At 42.4% G+C, this 21185-nt stretch overlaps 1 protein-coding gene across 1 annotated transcript; it reads left to right on the top strand.

Moving 5' to 3' along the window:
- Positions 1-2869: 2869 nt before the first annotated feature.
- Positions 2870-19552, top strand: POFUT3 (protein O-fucosyltransferase 3). The gene is made up of 5 exons (XM_083175190.1): positions 2870-3086; positions 8875-9053; positions 10517-10799; positions 13935-14770; positions 19214-19552. Exons 2-5 carry the CDS (start codon positions 8976-8978, stop codon positions 19436-19438), a joined length of 1422 nt encoding a protein of 473 aa, XP_083031316.1. The 5' UTR covers positions 2870-3086; positions 8875-8975; the 3' UTR covers positions 19439-19552.
- The last annotated feature ends 1633 nt before the right edge of the window (positions 19553-21185 follow it).

Below are 21185 nucleotides of genomic sequence, written 5' to 3'. Positions count from 1 at the left end.
GGGGTAGCCGGCTGACAGGACTACAACTCCCGAGGTGCACCACCTCGGGGGGAGAAGGAAGGGAGGAGGAGATCACATGGCACGCTGTACAACTGAGAGGTGGGAGAGCACCAGCGCCGGGTAGGTGAAAAGCCTTAATAGCAATTGAACGCATTGGGTAAGTGACACAAAAATGAGCAGCGGGGGTCTAGTGTCTCCACTCTCCCATATGCCTGCAGCATACTACATCCACATACATCGATAGCGGAACCAATGTGCTGTTTCCGGGGGAACCTCCTGGCAGTTACACCGTTCCCACGTGCATCAGGATTAAGCTCTGCTTCCTGTGGGAACTTCCTGTGGTTACTCCAATGCTGCTGCCCTTGTGGAGCAGGTGCTATCAGCTGTCAGGTAATAACAAGTGGTTGCTGCACTGTGCTATACTCAGACCCCGGTTGCCCCATGTGCTGATGTGAGCTGGCCAATGCAGGGACACTGTACCATAGCAGCATCAGTATAATTTTATGGGTACTCTTTACCTAGAACGGCGCCCGCGATCAGAATCGCGGGCGTCGGGGGTAAAAAATCGCGGTCATCGCGGGCATCGCGGGTAAATCGCGGGTACATCAAAATCGGGTACCCGCGATCACCGCGATTTTCCCATAGGGAACAATGTTAAAAAGCCTAATTGACCGCGATTTTGCATTCAATGCCTCAATGCCCGCGATTTTCCCATAGGAATCAATGTTAAATGGGCTACAGAGCCCAAATAGCCCCAATTAACCCTTAAATGTCCCCCCAATTTTTGTACGCCACCCCACGATCCACGCCAACCCGAAGCGTGGCGAGCGCAGCGAGCCCGCGAGGGGCGGCGGTACGCGTCCTCCGACCTTTTCATGCCCTACTATCCACGTCGGCGTGGAGTTGAGAATAGAATAGTGTGGCGAGCGCAGCGAGCCACCGAGCCCGAAGCGTGGCGAGCGCAGCGAGCCCCGCGAGGGGACGCGGATACCTTCACAGGTAAACGCGTCCCTTCGCGGGCTTCACAGGTGTCCGCGTCGCCACGGACACCTGTGAAGTCCGCGAGGGGACGCGTATAACTGTGAAGGTATCCGCGTCCCCTCGCCACGCTTCGGGCTCGGTGGCTCGCTGCGCTCGCCACACTATTCTATTCTCAACTCCACGCCGACGTGGATAGTAGGGCATGAAAAGGTCGGAGGACGCGTACCGCCGCCCCTCGCGGGCTCGCTGCGCTCGCCACGCTTCGGGTTGGCGTGGATCGTGGGGTGGCGTACAAAAATTGGGGGGACATTTAAGGGTTAATTGGGGCTATTTGGGCTCTGTAGCCCATTTAACATTGATTCCTATGGGAAAATCGCGGGCATTGAGGCATTGAATGCAAAATCGCGGTCAATTAGGCTTTTTAACATTGTTCCCTATGGGAAAATCGCGGTGATCGCGGGCATCGCGTCGCGGCCGTTTATGTACTGCCCGCGATGTCGCGATCACCGCGATGGGCGCCGTTCTAAGTAAAGAGTACCATTTTATGTTACTTCCACTTAAGTACCATTGAAAGTATAGGAAACGAGGCATGGCCACATCCCCTTCCCATGGCCACGTCCCCTTTTTTTTAGTTGTACCGAATTCTGCCCTTCACATGTTGGAGGGTATGCTCAAAGTGGGTGTTGGTGGGGGGGAAGAGGGGGGGGGGGTGGACAGAAAGTTTGCCTAGGGAGCTGAGAAAACTAGCACCAGCCCTGCTCACACACCCTTCCTAAAAACACACCCTTCCGAAAATGTCAGTTACTAGTTGGAAAACTGACAAACTGTCATTCAGAAATTACCAGATTTTTGTTCCAACCAGCCAGATCTGAAGATAAATCTGTAGGTGTATGGCTGCATTAAGATCCATACGCATGTGCAATCATTTGATAATCAATCGCCTTGCAAATTTGCACAACAGCGATCTCTAATCCAGTCTATTTATTCATGTTTGGGACGTACTAAAAGGAATGACAGTGGAATGACAGTCTGGTCTGCTGAAAAGGAATGCCAATTGACTATAATGGGAGAGAATTTCATTTATATGTATATTTCTGAAATTATTACACCTATGAACTACAGGTATATTTTTTGTACACATCTTGCTAAGACCATTACACATATGTTACATGCAGAATGACGCGGAATGACAGCTGCCTCCTATGGAATGACGGACGTTTAATTTGCCATCCCTATGCAAAAATAGCATTGAAACAGCTCCATTTTGCGATATTAAGACTCCGATGTTACAGTGATTCCCTATTCATATTTGGAAAAGGGTGAGTGCGTGCGCTAAGGGGATCATCGTAACATCGGAGTCTTAATATCGCATAATGGAGCTGTTTCAATGCTATTTTTGCTTAGGGATGGCGAATTAAACGCCCGTCATTCCATAGGAGGCAGCCGTCATTCTGCATGTAACATATGTGTAATGGTCTTAGCAAGATGTGTACAAAAAATATAGTTCATAGGTGTAATAATTTCAGAAATATACATATAAATGAAATCCTCTCCCACTATAGTCAATTGGCATTCCTTTTCAGCAGACCAGACTGTCATTCCACTGTCATTCCTTTACCCATATAGTAAAATGCTGATGCTATTTAAGTAATGGTCAATAAATAAATAATTGTGCTATCTTAATATTTAGACTTATTGGGTTACTTTTGTACAATGAGCGCTCTGGGAATTACTGTCTCTGAATTCCGAATGGTTTGCTTAAGCAATCTCAAAATACGGCAGAAAATTCAGAGCTAAGGAATGGGATGTTCATTGTAAGTATTGTGGAGCTGGAGCTGCATGGATCCCACTCCGGGATTTCTGTGGAGCTGCTGTCTCCCTCCCAGATGCCGTGCCTCCAGGTCCTTACAGAAAGATGTGAGCTGGATCTGGGGCTGGGCAGAGTGATCAGGTTCCGCTTGCAGTGATGCCCACATTATCAGGCATCTTAACGGTGCCCGGTACGGAAGCGGCCTGTCCACAGTTTACAGCAAGCTGTGGGTGACTGTCTTTGTCATTGTGCTCATCCACAGACACGGAGGAAGGAGCCCGCTGTAGGACGAATGGTTAGTAATGGAAGAAGCGTCCCAGGGTTGTATCCCTACACTCACAGCTGGCTAGACTGACATCACATTATTGTATTTGCTCCTGTGTTTATCTTTGAGCGTGTGCAGCACGTTTGTTACAGTGTATGCTATGCTGCGCATTGTTAGTGATTCTAAATGTAAATATGAAAAGTTCCAGCCTGTACAATGTTAATGCATACAAATGCTTATGGCGCACTACAGACAGCATCCTACAGTATCTGCCCACCTGTTGCAGCATAGTAGCACTCATTCATTCAGTTATTGTAATATTAGCTAAATTATTCATAATGCCTGTAGCTACTGTATTTTAATTTAGCAGTTCATTGTTAATGGACGATAAATAGTAATATTAGTAGATATTCCTAGTTAAAATAAATCTATCGCATTCTAGAGCTTTAATATTTACCTACATATTGAAGTATTTTTATTTCTTATTTCTTACATATTTAAGCATCTAATTTAACCATGCTCAGAAAGTAACTGAGTGGGTGCACACACAGTAAGGGGGTGTGGCTTTGGCTCATGGGGGGGGGGGTGTCACAAGGGGATATGGTCGTGTTGTCGACCACACTTCGGTTGACACCATTGGGTAGCCAGGTGAGAAGGTTGACATAGGTGAAGGTCGACAGGTGGCAAGGTCGACATGGGACAAGTTCGACATGGGTTTAGGTCGACAGCGTAATGTCGACATGGGTTAGGTCGGAAGGTCAACATGGTTTTTCTTACTGTTTTTTTGAGCCGACATATGCCAACAGGCGGTATTTCGTGCCCTACTATCCACTAGGGCATGGTGGGAGAATAAAAGCATCGCAAGCGATGTGAGGGGTTGCGGTTGACTTCCAACTGTGGACATTCGGGTAAAAAAAAAACAGAAAATAAAAAACCATGTCGACCTTCTGACCTTTCGACCTAACGCATGTCGACCTAACGTTATGTCGACCTAAACCTTGTCCCATGTCGACCTTGCCACCTGTTGACCTTCACCCATGTCAACCTAGACACCTGTCGACCTTCCCTTCTGTCGACCCAACGGTGTCGACCTAATGATTGTCGACCTAAGTGTGGTTGATAAAACGATCCACACCCACCACACGTCAGGGTATTCTGATTGCAGGTGGGAGAGAGGGAAGGGGGGCGATGATTATAGAGCTGGAAAAACAAAGGTTTATCACTTTTGAAGCTTAGATAATCTGGCCCCTGTCTTTTGGCGGTCGCCAGCTGCTGCTGCAAAGCATTTCTTTTGGTTCACATCCATGCATCTGTCCAAAGAATGAGACACCCGCTGCCAGTGTCCATAGACTTAGAAATAAAGATCGGTGCAACTTTAGATGGCACCATACAAACTTGCACCAGTCTTATGGCAGGTGCAGTGTATGGCCTATGTGAGCGGTTGAGTGTTTCTGTATGCGACCAGACATCCACAAAACTCCCATAACATACCCAGATGGCCCATCTCTGCAACTCTGGTAAGCCACCTTCCAGCAACCTCCTGGGAACACCCTATACCAGCGGTAGCCAACTCTAGCCCTGGAAAACTACCAACAGTTCACATTTTCCAGACAACCTAGCTGCTGCACAGCTGCACTCATTAATCACTAACACATTTTAAAAGATCCACAGATGAAGCTAATTAGCTCACTTGTGATTCTGTGAGGAGACCTGCAAAACATGCACTGTTGGTAGCTCTCGAGGACTAGGGTTGGCTACCCCAGCCCTATACCTTCCCAAGACATTTCTGAGTGTCTTCAGCGCACCACGACTCAGCCAGCATGCTATCTGATTTATTAAGCCCCTATGTTTATTAAGGTGAAGTAATAAAGTGGCTGGTGATAACCCACCAGCTAATCATCTCCTTACTAAGTGGGAATGCTCACACATATAAAAAAGATCCGCAGATAATACCAGATTATTAAGCATGTTTAAAAATCTGATTAAGCAATCGATTGGCGATCCCTACTAATTTTTTATTGGGATTGCCAAAAGGGGAGCCCACACATCTAAAATTAATTGTGGCAATCATCTCCAGATCGCAGGATTGTCACAATTAATTGCATGATGTATGGGGCCCATTACAGGCTGGGGGTTAAACAATGACAGGTAAGTCACATACACACTAGTGGGCCTGCTCTGTGTAAACAATATCGGCTGGAGGCAGGTGATTTGAGCATACACACTGAACGATATTGGTAAATTATATCGCTCAGTTATATCACCAGTACCCACGCAACACGAGTTGGATATAAAGCCAAAATCAGCCTGCATGTTTAGCCGAATTATACAGTATGCTTGCTCATACACCACCTATTGTAATCTCTATAGTAGTGATTATCAGCAGCTGAAAAATAGTATGATTGTACTTTAATTAGTCCCTTTAATTCCGGACACATGTTAATTACACAGATTCTGTGGCAGTTTAAAATCAGGTGAAGTGGATTCTTGAAGTCAGCCAGCCACAGAACCTGTGTAATTAATATGTGTCCGGAATTAAAGGGACTAGGTGGTAACCCTAGTCTCACAAAAGACAGATTGCTACCATACATTAGCAATTGCAAGTCAAATCCATTGCAGATTGTCCCACTTGTGAGATTTTGTCAGATTTGACCCAATTCAGGTGGATTGAGTCAATTTATCTGACAAAATCTGATGTGCCTGTCTGACAAAATCTGATGTGCCTGATGTGTAGGACCCAATGCACAATCCCGTGCCATTGGGTATAACCAAGAGATTGATCCTCCTGCACATAGGATAAATCTCAGGTCAATCAGGTCCAACTTGTTGGACAATAAATTGAACAAGTGTTATGCTGGCCACACATCAGACCAACTTTCCTCCAACCACCCAACTAGTTGCTCGGATGGAATAAAAACCTGGTACTGGATAAGAGCAAATGTAATTTGTAATTAAGTCATTTGTTTCCTGAATCTGAAAATAGACAAGCTGTCACGTAGACAATGTACTGTAGTTGGACCTATTTGATTTAAACAATATCACTGAATGTTTTTGTCCATTCTCCTGCGTTTGTGAGCAAATTGCTGATTGGCATTTGCCCCCACACAGTACCAGATTTTCAGTCCAACCAACTAGTTGGATGGTTGGAGGAAAGTTGGTCTGATGTGTGGCCAGCATAAGGGGGCCTTAAGACTACTTGTTTCTCTATCATGCAGCAGGTGACACTGGAACTCACATTGGGTTTAGAGCTGGGACAGCTGGGAGCTAGGCACTACTAATTTGATTAGGGAAGGCTACTCCTCCCCTCTAAGCCCCATCAGCCCCCAGTTAGAAAATTGTGCTCAGGGAGCTGGTCACCATTCTACCTGCTCCTGCAGGTTGTTCGTTTTTCTACTATCTACACTGTGAATACAGAGCCCTGAGTTTTTGTCACTGCTGTGCCCTTTCATGTGCTCGGTCAGAAGTGTCTAAATTTGCCTTAAATTGAGATACAGTTGAGCCAGAGACTGAATAAAGTTAGGCTCTTGAGGTGACTTCTGTTTCCACCCTTCTTTTACCAGATCTAAAATTACACTGGGTTGTCTGCTATATGGGAGTTCAAGGGGCTGAACAACATAGAGGCATGGGGTACCTCTCTAACTGCAAACATCAGATAAGGCAGAAGTAGGTCCCAATAAAGCTTTTTGCGAGACACCACCCTTTATATCATTTGTTTAAGGGTTCAGTTAAAATGTTCCACCAGGCCACCTGTGATGGTAAACTGAAGTAGTAATTCAATTCAGCCATAATGGATGACAAAGATCTTCCATTTTCGCCAGCCTGCTCGCCATATTCTTTGTTTTATGGAAATCCTCGCCGTCAGAGGACAGCGAGGTTCACAGCAAATGCACATTCCGAGGCGAGTCTCACCGTTTTGATGGCCACACTCGCCGTTTCCACCTTGCCTAATGGAACAGGCAAGGCGGAAACGGCAAGTTCCGGGGGAGAGTTGAATACTGACAACAAGCTATCGACGCTGCTCGCTGTGTAGCTCACTGTCAACCACTGGCCCCCCGCATTGAATACACCTCAAAGTGTAACAGTGGCAGTGTCCACACTATTGTTCATTGGAATACTTACTCTCTTATGTTAGTCATATGCATGAACTCATTGAAGTTGATGAAGAAGCCAGCCAACATCTCCTTGCCATGTGCCACTTCTTGCCACTTCCCACACCACAGTGGATTATGACTCCTGTTGGGACCTGCACAAAGCCAATGTGTGTGGAGAGCTAGAACAATTATGACAATGTTCTTCCCCGTATTCAGCTACATACAACACAAGTATATTAGGTGCATTGTATTTAACTAAATGTTATATAGTTGCCATCTTAAATAGTATGTAAATGCGGGTATGGGTCATTAGGTCAACCCATATTAGGTTGACATGCATTTGGTAGACCACTGGAAGTCGACATGACTTAGGTCAACACATGAAATAGGTTGACATGGCTAAAGTCGACTGGGTCGGAATGTTGACAGAAGCATCAGGTCGATAATGGCAAGGTCGAGAGTCAAAATGTCGATATCAGTTTTTCACGGTTTTCCCAGAATATTTGACATTGACCCCGCCAAAGTGTACTGCTACGTTCGCCATGCTTTGGGCAAGGTACCTCGCTGAGCTCGGCACACTATTCTATTCTCCCTCCACGCCCTAGTGGATGGCAGGGTATGAAATACCGCCTGTCGGCACATGTCACTTTAAAAAAAAACCATAAAAACTCATTTCAACCTTTTGACTGTCAACCTTGCCATTGACGACCTAATGTGTGTGTCAACCTTCCATCCCTGCCGACCTTAGCCATGTCCACATATTGCATATGTCGACCTAATGGTGGGCATACATCAACCCGATTTGGACCGATTCGGCCGATTGCGATCAATCGGTCCGATAAATCGGCCCAAATCGGTTCTTCATGACATGGGGTCGGGTCCGATGCGCGGTCCCGTGCGTATCGGACCCGGCCCCAGGGGTCGGACCGGCGGAACATCCGATGTAGGTCAGTGGGGACAGGCGGCTGGGGAGGAAGAAGCAGTGGAGCAGCAGCGCGTTACCAGATTGGGGCGGGCGGCGGTGACCATCAGTGACAGTGTCACTCTCCACTATCCAGCGCTAGCGGGCGGGCAGCCGCGGCTATTACATCTTTAAAATAACGTGTCAAATGACTGCCCGGCTAATGATTGGCTGAGATAGAGCACTCTCAGCCAATCAGTGGCCTCCCTTCGCGGCCGCTGATTGGCTGATAGTGCTCTATCTCAGCCAATCGAAAGCCGGGTAGTCATTTGACACGTTATTTTAAAGATGTAATAGCCGCGGCTGCCCGCCCGCTAGCGCTGGACAGTGGAGAGTGACACTGTCAGTCTGTCACTGATGGTCACCGCTGCCCGCCCCAATCTGGTAACGCGCTGCTGCCCCACTGCTTCTTCCTCCCCAGCCGCCCGCCCCCACTGCTCCTCACCGCCCTGCAGCTCCCTGATATTTTTTTTACATGTGATAAATCTCATGCGATTTATCACATGAAAAATGGCACATCAAAGTCCTCATCGTAGGTGAGCCTTCCGGGGAGCTGCCGGGCGGCTCGGAGGAGAATAGGGTCCGACTTGTCCTTAGGACAAGTCGGCTCTATGTATGGGGGCCTTAAGCCATGGCGACTTTCAGTGGTTGGCCAAATGCATGTCGACCTAATATGGACAATATAAATTACAAAGTAATATATTTATTTAAGACTAAAAAAGTATTTTTGTTACACATATATTGTTATTTTATATATTTTTCTCAGGTCTTTCAGCTCCAAAAGATGACCAGTCTACCATGGATTACAGAATATCTTTGCAACCCAGTCTTCGGAAATGATTTGTTGATGCAGAGTAACTTGAAAAAATGATTAGAATCTGGGGGGCCACATTTTGGGCTTCGTGCCTAATTATAACATTCTTTTTCCTGTTGGTTACCCTTCAGGTAAGGTGAAAAGATCTGTTTTGTTTATTTTATGGAGCTAAAGGATGTAATTAACAACAGGTTCATTACAACATGAAGGCAAGCTGAGTTATTTTTTAACAAAGTATGGGAACACTATTATGCTAATAAATAAGGGGATAGTATTACTTATTCTAATCCCAAGAGGGTATTATTATTTATTATTATAATAAATACTGGAGCACTGTTATACCACTTTTTCACCAAAATCCTGGATCCAACCTGGTATTTGAAACACTGTTCGAATCCACGTCGGATCCAGGATTTGCCTCGTTTGCACTACGGTGTCGACCACACGGCTGCAGGGGGTGGCGCTTGGAGATGTCATCATCTCCAAGTGCCGGGACCGCCGATTGCCGCACTGGGGGCAAGCCCAGCACCAAGGTAAGGTGCTAGGCTGCCCCCAGCCTCCATGCTACACACGTCCATTCACCATCCATTCACCTCCTCCCCGACTCCGCTGCTGTCTGCACAGTACAGCAGACAGCAGCGGAGGCTGTGTGCGCTCCCCTCCCATCCTCCATACTGACCGCAGGTTTGGAAGTTGGGCTCCCCCATTGGTGTAAACGGTAACAACTGACGCTGATGCGGGTCTATGAGGCAAAAACCTGTTAGTTTTCGGTGAAAAGGGGTATTAGTTATTGTGGAAACACTGGGGGTTATTCTAGTTCATTCTTTCTGACAAAATCTTTCTTAGATGGACAAAACCATGTGCACTGTGGGTGGGGCAGATGTAACTTGTGCAGAGAGAATTAGATTTGGGTGGGGTTTTTCTTCAAAGTGAGATCTATATTGCAGTGTAAAATAAAGCAGTCAGTATTTTCCCTGCACAGAAACAAAATAACTCACCCAAATCTAATTCTATCTGCACATGTTACATCTGCCCCCCCTGCAGTGCACATGGTTTTGTCCATCTAAGAAGGATTTTGTCAGAAAGAATGAACTAGAATAAACCCCACTGTTTGCAGCAAAACTATCTACTGTATAAGTGCACTGACAGACCAGATTCCCAAGAGGGGCACAAAAAGTATTGTTCTTGATGCCAAGTACCATGGACAGTTAGTCAAGGGGAGGGGTTGTTTTCATTTAATGATGATGGTTTTAATAATGAGTGCTACAAGTAAGCTGCATGTGGTGTTGGCTAATGCACATTTGATACAGTGATTTAAAAACCTTTGAATATCGCGGATTTTTAGTAAGTAAATCTGGTGTATTGGAAGGTAAATTCTGCTACCCGATAAATTTCCCATGTGGTGCATATCTTTACAGCTATACAGGATACAATGTAGTTTGTCAACAAACATGAACATTTTGTGCTGAAAGAGGTACAAATTAATTAGTTTTTTTCATGTATGTAAAATACGGCCTGTCAACTTCATTTTTACTTACATATATAATAAAACTGGCTTTATAGATTTGTTTACATTATGGTTGTTTTTCCAAAGGTGATGGTTGAACTGGGTAGATTTGAAAAGCAGAAACAAAAACTCTCACTTATGCGAGATATTCGACTAAAGAAACCATCCCGTCCATTGCTGAAGGGGTTCCCGGCAAACACCTTCCATAGAAGCTCAGAACAGGAAGTGCGTAGCCACCCCATCATGCTTTGGTGGTCACCATTGACTGGTGAGAATGGAAGGCTGGGGAAGTGTGGAGGAGACACATGCTTTTTCACCATAAATAGAACATACCTGAATAATCCGGTGACAAGAGCTGTCCTATTTTATGGTATGTTTATATTAAATTTGTTTTCATAAGGTTACTGTTATTATGATAGGACAGAACATTTTATTTCAACATACATAAAGCTACATAAAGTTTTTTTTTTATGTGACATCATTATTTTACTTCATTTACTTACTAACATGGCTTACTTCATTTATATCATGGCTTACATTTGAAAAAAATAACACAATAGGCATTTGCTAATCTTAAAATGTAAGTTACTATAAAGGCCCCCATGCACTAGAGCAAGGTATCGCGTGCGGTACCTCGCAGGTGATACCATGCCAGCAGCTGCCGGGCGGCAAGATCGCATACAATACATTGGATGCGGTTCTTTTCCATACATTGTATTGTATGAGATCCCAGCAATGGCTGCGATTTAATAGTTATGGCAGCCTGTAGGATCTGCGATGCGAGGTGCATGAGGACATGCCTTGCATTGCAATGTATCAGTTTCATGCGATCCATCACAGCAATGTGTCAGAATCGCATAAAAAGTGGCCATATTGCACTAGTAGATGCCTGCCTTAAGCAAGTCAGCAAATAATAACATTGAGAAATGTGCTAATTGACTTAGGAAATATTTGGAAAAAAGGCTTTGACTTCACAGTAAGAATCTCAGCTCATCTGATTTCCTGTCTTCAAGCCTATTGACAAATGCTGCTCTATATGTCTTGGCTAGCTAAATAAAAAGTCTATGATCAGCATTGTAGACTTAAGTTTTAATTTAGTTTTTCACAGTGGGCCTTATTCTAGTTCACTCTTTCTGACAAAATCCTTCTTAGATGGACAAAACCATGTGCACTGCAGGTGGGGCAGATGTTACTTTTGCAGAGAGAATTAGATTTGGGTGGGGTTTTACTTCAAAGTGAGATCTATATTGCAGTGTAAAAATAATTCAGCCAGTATTTACCCTGCACAGAAACAAAATAACTCACCCAAATCTAATTCTCTCTGCACATTTTACATCTGCCCCCCTGCAGTGCACATGGTTTTGTCCATCTAAGAAGGATTTTGTCAGAAAGAGTGAACTAGAAGGCCCATGTGCACAATACTGTTTACTATTGTAAACACTGGTGGGTTATTCAGACCCTGTGATTTAGCAAGGTGCCCGATTATTGATTGACTGTGGATGATCGTAGGGCACAAACATAAACAGAGAAAATATCCTGAGTTTTTTCTGACTGCAAGCCGCTCGCAAGTAGATTGACAGGAAGCCAGTGTTTGGGGTTGGTAACCAGACGTTTTTTGGGAGTGTCCAGGCGTCTTCAGGGAGGGTGTGTGACTTCAGCCCCAGGCTCGATTAGCCTATTTCTATTACACAGGAAAAGTAGGGTATGGGTTATGCACAGATTGCACACACTGGGAAAATCATTCAAAAGTGAGTGTGTTGCGAATTCATTTGCAGCTGATCGTAGATCAGTGTGATTTTTGCCAGCCATTTGCAGCCTTGCACAGGGTGGGTTTACACTGTGGCGGGGCGGTGGCTATCTGATCGCATGGCTCTGCTTAAACGCCCTTCTGGGAACAGGTCTGACTGCCCCCTACTGTTAGTTACTTTTCTTGCACAACTCTATGGCCGTCGAGGGATAGCTAGTAAAGATACTATTGCCTTCACTCAACTGTTGCAGAGGCAATGTATTATATTCTAGTATGTAGAAAACAAAAGTAGCAGCGCTTATAAATTAATATTTATTGTCTGGGATTGTCTGTTTTTGATAAAGAATAATACAATTTTATTTAGCATAAAAAACTGTAAATTAATAAATAGAATAAATAAATGAAAACAACATTAATAAATGTGGCTGTTTTTGAGATATAAGGGGGCAACCATTAGAGTGTGGCCAGTTCTTTAATTGATGGATAGTTCTACTTGTGGTTTTAAAGGGGTAATCTCACCACTGGAGGAATGTAGGATTCTTGAGGTCCAATGGCATCATGATTGTACGGTGTTGTAATAAAGCAAGTTGATTTTAAAAAATACAACTGGAGTTTAGGGTCCTCAAGATGTCACGGCCGCTCTGAAGGCTTGATGGAATATCGTAGCCACTGGAGGATGACCTGTGGGCTCAATTGTGGGATCCAAATGTCCTCTCTATATTGTGGTGGAAAAAGCTGTGATAGAGACAGCGAAACGCGTCGGTGCATGAGGGCAACCTATCAGCGATAATTTCCACTTGTGACCTTTTCATCTTGGACATGACTATTACCACCACAATATAGAGAGGACATTTGGATCCCACAATTGAGCCCAAGCAATAATAGCTGTAGCTATTGAAATCGATAGCTACAGTTGTTGGAACGAGATGCATTCAACATCCCAGTGGCCACTATATCAACGCCGGCACCTCGACTACTGCCGAGAGACCAATGCCGGAATCCAGCTTGCTGCTGGGATACCGGTGCTATACTCCTGACACCAATTGGAATGTTGACGCTGGAATTCTGACTGCCGGCATGCCAAATAGTGAGCAACCTGGGTGGGTTAGAATTACACCAGGGAGTTGGGGGGGCTCGATTTATGCACTAGGGGGTAGAGGCGCTAAGGGTTAGGCTGAGGGATTAAGTTTAGGCAGCAGCGTACAGGGATTAGGGTAAGGGACTAGAGGAGAGGGTTCGGGTCAGGCTGCAGGGGCGGTTAGGGTTATACTGCTGGACAGGATAGCTGGAAGGGGGAGGGAATGTATACATATGTATTGCATTGGAACGGTCAGTGCCACTGACTATTCATACATTGCCCGGTATATCTCAAACATACTGTATCAGCGCCGATAACAACAGATGTAATTTGAAGTCCTAATTTTATTAAGGTGACACTATAAGACCATAATCTCAAATGACATAACATTGTGTTGCATTTTGATGTTGTGATTGTTGTGACTGACAACAACCCTGTTGGAAATACACTGTTCTATACAGAGTACTTGATAGAGAGCGATATGTGCCTAATTTTATTTCTAATGTTTTCTTTATGTAATGTATGGTAAAATTGACATGTTGTTTAAAGTAAACATTGCAAATATTTTAAGTCTGGCAGTGATTGCAAATGCTCCAGTGACACAAAAAAAATCTAAATAAAGTTTACAATTGATGCAGTTTTTTTCTAAAATCATTATTATAATTGTATTATATTCATAGGCACAGATTTCAACACAGACAGCTTACCACTTCCACGGAAGATTTATCATGAATGGGCTTTATTTCATGAAGAGTCTCCAAAAAACAACTACAAACTCTTCCATCAACCAACCATAACTTTGTTTAACCACACTGCTACATTCAGCCGACATTCCCATTTACCATTGACAAGCCAATATTTGGAGGATCTGCAGACCCTGACATCACTTGAGTACTTTGTACCTGTGCGAAAAAAGAATGCTCTAAGAAGAAGACTTGCTCCAGTAGTATATGTGCAGTCTGACTGTGATCCCCCTTCAGATCGGGATACTTATGTGAAAGAACTAATGAATTATATAGCTGTAGATTCCTATGGTGAGTGCTTGCATAACCAGGACTTACCTCCGCACGTCAGCAACCCATCTTTCATGGATGACACTCAGTTCTACAATATACTTGCTCAGTACAAGTTCATCCTTGCATTCGAAAATGCAGTTTGCGACGATTACATAACAGAGAAGTTGTGGAGACCTCTGAAGCTGGGGTCTATCCCAGTATATTATGGGGCCAGTAACATCGAAGACTGGTTACCAAGCAATAAAAGTGTGATTATTGTGGACAAATTTCCGCATCCTCGAGAACTTGCAGAATACATTAAACAGTTGGACCGAGATGACAGACTGTATATGGAATTTTTAGATTGGAAACTGCAAGGTCATATCAGCAACAATCACTTAGTTACTGCCCTCAAAGACAGAACTTGGGGTGTGCAAGATGTAACTCAGGACAACTACATTGATGCCTTTGAGTGCATGGTGTGTAGAAGAGTGTGGGATAACATACGTCTTCAAGAAAAGGTATGTTTAGAGCTATAGCTGTGTGTGTGATATTTAATGCATAATGATTGAAGGAACATCAACTTGTTTAATAGTACTGTAATCTGTAAAGATTACAGTGGCGGTTTTTACCCCTCCCAGGTAAAATCCGCCACTGTCTCTGCCTGAAGTGAAGCCAGATGCAGTCTATGAGACTGCACTGGCTTCACAGTGACTGGCAGTGACTTCCTATTGGAAGTCTGACCTGCCAGTCACTCAAGGCATCCCATCGGGAGGTGTTCCCTCCCTCCGGGATGCCTCTCTCTGCGCAAATGCAAGGTAGCCCCCAAAATGGGTTCTGCACATGTGCAGTACCGCGGAACATACTGCGCATGCGCTGGAACCCGATCAAGTCTCTGGGGGCTGCTGCAAAGGCAGCCCCCGGAGGCTTGGGCCTGAGCATGCGCAGTATGTATGATGTTACTGCGCATGCACCAGCCCCGTGCAGGGACAGGGGTGCGCGCGGTGTCCGGGGATGGCGGCAGCGACCAGGGACGGCAGCGACGAGAGATGGCAGCGGAGGGGCCTGCATTGTGGTAATAGTAAGATAATAGTAAGAGCCGCCACTGGTAAGGAACTGAGTAAGGATAAATTATATGGTTTCACAAGTCAATCAAGAGTCATGTCCACTACACAAGATCGTATCTGACCTTCATGGCGAGTACAGCATACAGTCAACTAGACCAGGCATGTCCAAACTTTCGCCCTCCAGCTGTTGTGAAACTACACATCCCAGCATGCCTTGCCATAGTTTTAGCATTCCCTAATAGCAAAACTGTGGCAAAGCATGATGGGACTTATAGTTTTACAACAGCTGGAGGGCCATAGTTTGGACATGCCTGAACTAAATAAATGGCTTTATTGGAAATATATATTATTGTATTGGCAATTGTGTGACCCAATATTTTGTAATATAAATGTTTATTGTATGGTAAGCAGTGTTACCATAAAGATTTTTGTAAAAAGAAACGAAAAAAAAGAATGTCAAATTTTAATAATAGTTTTACTACAATTATTCCCTAAATGAGTATAGTGAGATAACTTCAGTTCCAAAGTTTATACATTAGAAATTGAGACTGCATGGCAAGAAACTGGATGTTTTGCATTATCATGTTAAAAGTAATTTACACTAATATTATATAAATGCATATGACGCTGCTGAACTCATATGGCGCTAATAATAATAGTAATAATAATAAAGCTAATTTGTGTTTTTAACCAGTAAAATTATGTTTCTACTAGTTCTCTAACAGTAAGGTAATGTGTTATGTGTGTCTTTTTTTTTTCTTTTCAATATGTTTAACATTTTCTTTTTCCATAACTGATCATTTTTTTTTAAAGTCTAAAGGCTTAAGCTGTATACACATGCCTCGATTTATCCCTGTTTTCGATTCGATTTTGCTTATAGAAGCAAAATAATATCGAAACCTAATTGAAATAGAATGGTTTTTAGGACACTTTTGACTGGCATTCGATTCGATGCGTGCTCCCGTTTTCTCTATATCGAAAAGAAAAATAGACTGTGCAGGCAAGGAAATATTGAATTTGATCCAGTAAATCGAATGTGTACACTGCACCTTGAATGTATATCGAATTTGACATCGAAATCGTATCGAATGCAAAAGTGCAGATCAAATGTGAAAATTAATGGAAAATCAAAGGCAAAAGCAAAAGATGGTGGAGAGGGGAAATCGAATTGAAAGCGAAAGCAAATCGATGCATCTTTAGGGGGTGTTCAATCTTGATTCCAACTGTTGGAACGTTTCCGACAGTCAGAATATCGTCCATTTCTGACATCAATTCAACAGTTGGAATTCAATCTTCCGACTGTCAAAACCAGCCGCAGATTGTCGATTACCGCAGCAGGTTTTTTTTTGACAATGCAGATTTTACTATTTAAAAAGTCGAATCTTCATGCCTTCAATACAGTCAGAAATGGTCGCATTTAATAATTGTATGCCAAAATTTCTGATGGTCAGAAATATCAGCACACATTGAATAACCCCTTTAGTTTAAATGTGCACCTTCATTATCCTAATTTGTCAGCTTGAATAGAATCTAGACTCAGCAGTTTTCTGTTGAAATGTAGCAATCGGAACCTTGTCCTTTTGGTAGCATCACAATTTTCATTCTCTGGGAAGCCAACAGGCTCCTGTAAATGGTATCACTGCTTCAGATGAAAACATAATGGGAGGTTTATCTGAAATGCACTTAGAATATTGGCAAGTTCATTAAGTGATGATAATAGAAAATACTTTGGCTTTCTTTTACATACCTAAAGAATCAAAATCAAAAATCTAAAAAAATATACATTAATGTAGAACAGTATTTTGCTAAACAAAAAGTGAAGATTTACTGCATATTATAAAGTCAACTGATAATTTTTTTTTTTACGACTACAAAAGGAAAAAATAGAAAATATCCAAATTGCATGTGTTATTTCTATTTTATTGATATTCTATTTATATTCCCTAGTTCTATTGTGTATTTGGCTAAGAACTGGTTCATAACCTGGAAATGTTCATTCAGTCCTCTAAACATCTGCATTGTGAGTGTTACACTAATTACTATACGTCTTCCATTCAGTGCTTGAGTGGAAAGCATGACTTTATTCACCTGGTAATTCTGGTCACGTAGAATGCTTTCAACTACAAGCCATACATCATTTAAACAGATGGAGAATCTTATATACCTGTTGGCACATTGGCACCTGCTGTACTAAAGTGCATGTTACTAACCACGTTTTAAATGCGTTAAACATCTGTCTGCCTTCACCTGTCCTCAATACAGTTTTTACCTCTCCTGAGACTCATTTGCTTTTTAGATTTTAAGTGGAGGCCATTACTTAGCGGAATACAGAGACATTTTATCCAAGTACTTTTTTCTTTGTTAAATAGCCATTATACTAATTAATCTCTATTTTTTTAATTAGTCATTGCAGAGACACAGTGGTTCTTATTTAGAGTTAAGACCAAATCCATGTGAAGGTTGGAATTTGCAAGCTAAAAATGTTCAGTTGCAATTGACGTAAATTAATATAATTTTTTCATGCTGGGGAAATACTGTTTGTTTATATTAAGAGCAATATTAATAGGTAGCTTTACTTTTAAACACCTAAATATTTGTATGTTTAACCTTACTAGTGGGAACAAAAATCTTTTATATAAAAGAGAGCAATTGACAATCAACCGTCTGTCTCCCGAACACTGGGAAACAGACAGTAACGATTGTTCAGGAATTTTCAATGTACAGTTGTTGCTGTGTATAAACGTGTTCTGTAGTGGACCACAATGAGTACAAGTCATGGCATGACACCGCATATGCATTGCTTGCTGGCCCCCATTAAAATTAAATGGTGCCCACTAGCTCTCATTCAAGTCAATGCATGGGGAGGACACCTCTGTAGACATTACTTTACAGCGTTGTGTCCTACAATACAAAAAAGGAAGTAGCTGGTATCTGTGGCCAGGCATTAAAGCAGTGTCTGTGCAGTTTAAGGTTTATCCAGGAAATAACTTCCTTCCTTCCCATTGCATGTATAGGGTAGATTTACTAAAGCTTCTAAAAATTAAAAATTGAGTTGTTGCCAATAGAAGCCAATCAAAGTCTATCATTTTCTAGGATGCAATAGAGAAATGCTAACTATAATCTGATTGGTAGCTATGGGCAAGACCTCCACTTTTCACTTTTATAAGCTTTAGTAAATCTATTCTGCAGACGTTATATGCCAAAGAAACAGCTAGAACAGAATATAAGCAACTTCATAAAGGAGTCTATATAATAATTTTTGGAGAGAGATAAAATACCAGACAATTGGTTTTATAACTGCCATGTTACAGGAACTGGTTGGTGCTCTATCGCCATCCATTTTATCTCTCTCCAAGGCTTAGTACATAGACCTCTTAGAGTTAAAAGAAAATCTATTTAAGGGTGCCATTGTGCACATGCACAAACCATGTTACACTGCAAATACAATCCTTTATATAAACGTTTATATGTGGCTCCCAACTGATGCCAAATGGTGGACAATCTATTACTAACTCTATGGGGTAAATTTACAAAGATGCGAGTTCTATTGAAAATGGGATGTTACCATAGCAGCATCTTCTAGGGGATAATTGATGGAATTTGATTGATTTCTATGGACAACATCGTATAGAACTCCAATCTTCGTAATTTTACCCTTATCAGTCTATCCTCCACCACCCTTACCATACATGCATATCACCGTTGTAGTCACGTTATCAGTGCATACTCCTGGTACCAAGGAAATAATTTTAAAACAAGCTGTTCTAATAAATGTCGTTTATTTACACTTTATCAAAATAATATTGAATAAAGTCTCATTATGACACTTAAAATACTTAATTATACTATGTAATGCCGAAAGTGTGATTTATTAGGGTTTACCTTTTTCTTTGACAGGGTCTAAAAGCCAAGCAATGGAGAGCAAATTCAACGCACCTGACTTGTCCAGCCCCAGAACCCTTTTCATTCAGGCCAGAACTGACAACTAAATCCACAATGAGGCAAATGTGGAGGCCCAGCTTTGAGCAATCAAAAAGAGAGTCAGAAGCTCTTAGACTTTTGGTTGACAGGAACAGAAATTTCACTTCTCAAGAGTTTTGGAACCTCGTTTTCAGACATTAGAGTTTTGTGGATAGCGTTGTGGTGATGTACATAATATAGCTACAATGATGGAAATGTATTTTTATTGTAAAATTTATATTGAAATGTGTAAATTGAAAATAAATGTAAAATGTATTTCTTCGCCTTTCCAAACCATATTTTTTTAACACTTTAAATGTTTAAGGTTTATTTGACGTTTTGAAACAATAAATAGAAAGATAATGCGGCATTTGTTTCCTAGCACGGCGCCACCGATTTTGATTGTATTGATCGGGTCGGAAAAATTGCTTAGTTCGGATCGCATGCCAACCAAATCGCATGCGATGCGACCGACGCGATGCGACCCGATTTTTACATTGGAATCAATGTAAAATGGTCCCTGAGACCCGATTTTACATTGATTTCAATGTAAAAAGCCCCCAAACCCCCCATTTTAATAGCAAACCCCCCCTGATGGTTTAAATGGCCCCCCATTGTTAACGCCACCCCACTATTGAAGCCAACCCGAAGCGTGGCGAGCGCAGCGAGCCCGCGAGGGGCGGCGGTACGCATCCTCTGACCTTTTCATACCCCCAGGGGCAAACGCAGGATTTTCAGAAGGGGGTTTCCAGACGGGCGGAGCAAAGCACGGAAATGGACACTTATGTGACCCAGTATATGCCGGGTCAGTTAAAGTATTATAGATAGACTGAATGTATATAAATATAAATAATAATACAGGTTGAGTATCCCGTATCCAAAATGCTCAGGACCAGGAGAATTTTGGATAACGGATTATTCCGTATTTCAGAATATTTTAATATTTCAATTATGTATTTTGAAGTATCTTGCATGTATGCTGTATAAACACATAAAATACACACAAATATATTTTATTACCACATAAAATACACACAAATATATTTTATTTGTTCAAAAAACAAGGTTTCAAAACATGAAACAAAATTTGTGTACTATCTCAGATATTGAATTTGAATGCCAAGCAATCATTTTCTTGCACATATATAGTGCCAGTTACATATCATGTCACCAGTAATGCTGTTGCAAATGTCCCCAGTGAGTTTTTAGCAAAAAAAATATTTTTTTTTTTCACTTTCTGGAATGTATGGTTTTCGGAATAATTCGGATACTCGGATATGGGATACTCAACCTGTAATATCAATAAAAAAAATATATCTATATATCTGTATATGTATATATGTGTATATATATATATATATATATATATATATATATACATACATACATACAAACATACATACATACATACATACATACAGACAGATAGATAAATATAGATATGAACAGGTATATATAGCGCTAATCAATGTCCAGCTTAGATAAACCCACACTCTTATAAAAAGAGGGGATTAGATCACCAAAGTCCAGGTATATATATCGGACTGCAGCTCCCTTTCAAGTATGGGCATCCAGGTCAGGATGAAGAAATCTAGAAAAAAGAAGGAAAGGTGCGCTCCATGGTGCAGGTAAAACTTTTATTAGGAGACATACACATGCACTCCAACAGGTAGTTAAAAAGCAGGTGCCCGTACCATTAATAAAAGCACTGTGGGCTGGATACCACAAGGTGTTATATAAATACCACAGGCAGAACAGCAACCGATCAGGAACTCCAAATCACCGCCAGCACAGGACACAGGGACGCTGGGTTGCGCCGTGTATGCTGAGAAGACCGGGACCAGGTTACAGCCGAATCGGAGAGATGCCGGGATCAAACGTAGAATGCGGGTGTCACAAGCCACGCTCT

This window comes from Crinia signifera, chromosome 1, assembly GCF_055691185.1.
Source record: "Crinia signifera chromosome 1, ASM5569118v1, whole genome shotgun sequence".
Classification (NCBI taxonomy): domain Eukaryota; kingdom Metazoa; phylum Chordata; class Amphibia; order Anura; family Myobatrachidae; genus Crinia; species Crinia signifera.
The sequence above is the reverse complement of the archived record's forward strand: the minus strand, read 5'-3'. Positions and strand labels throughout refer to the sequence as shown.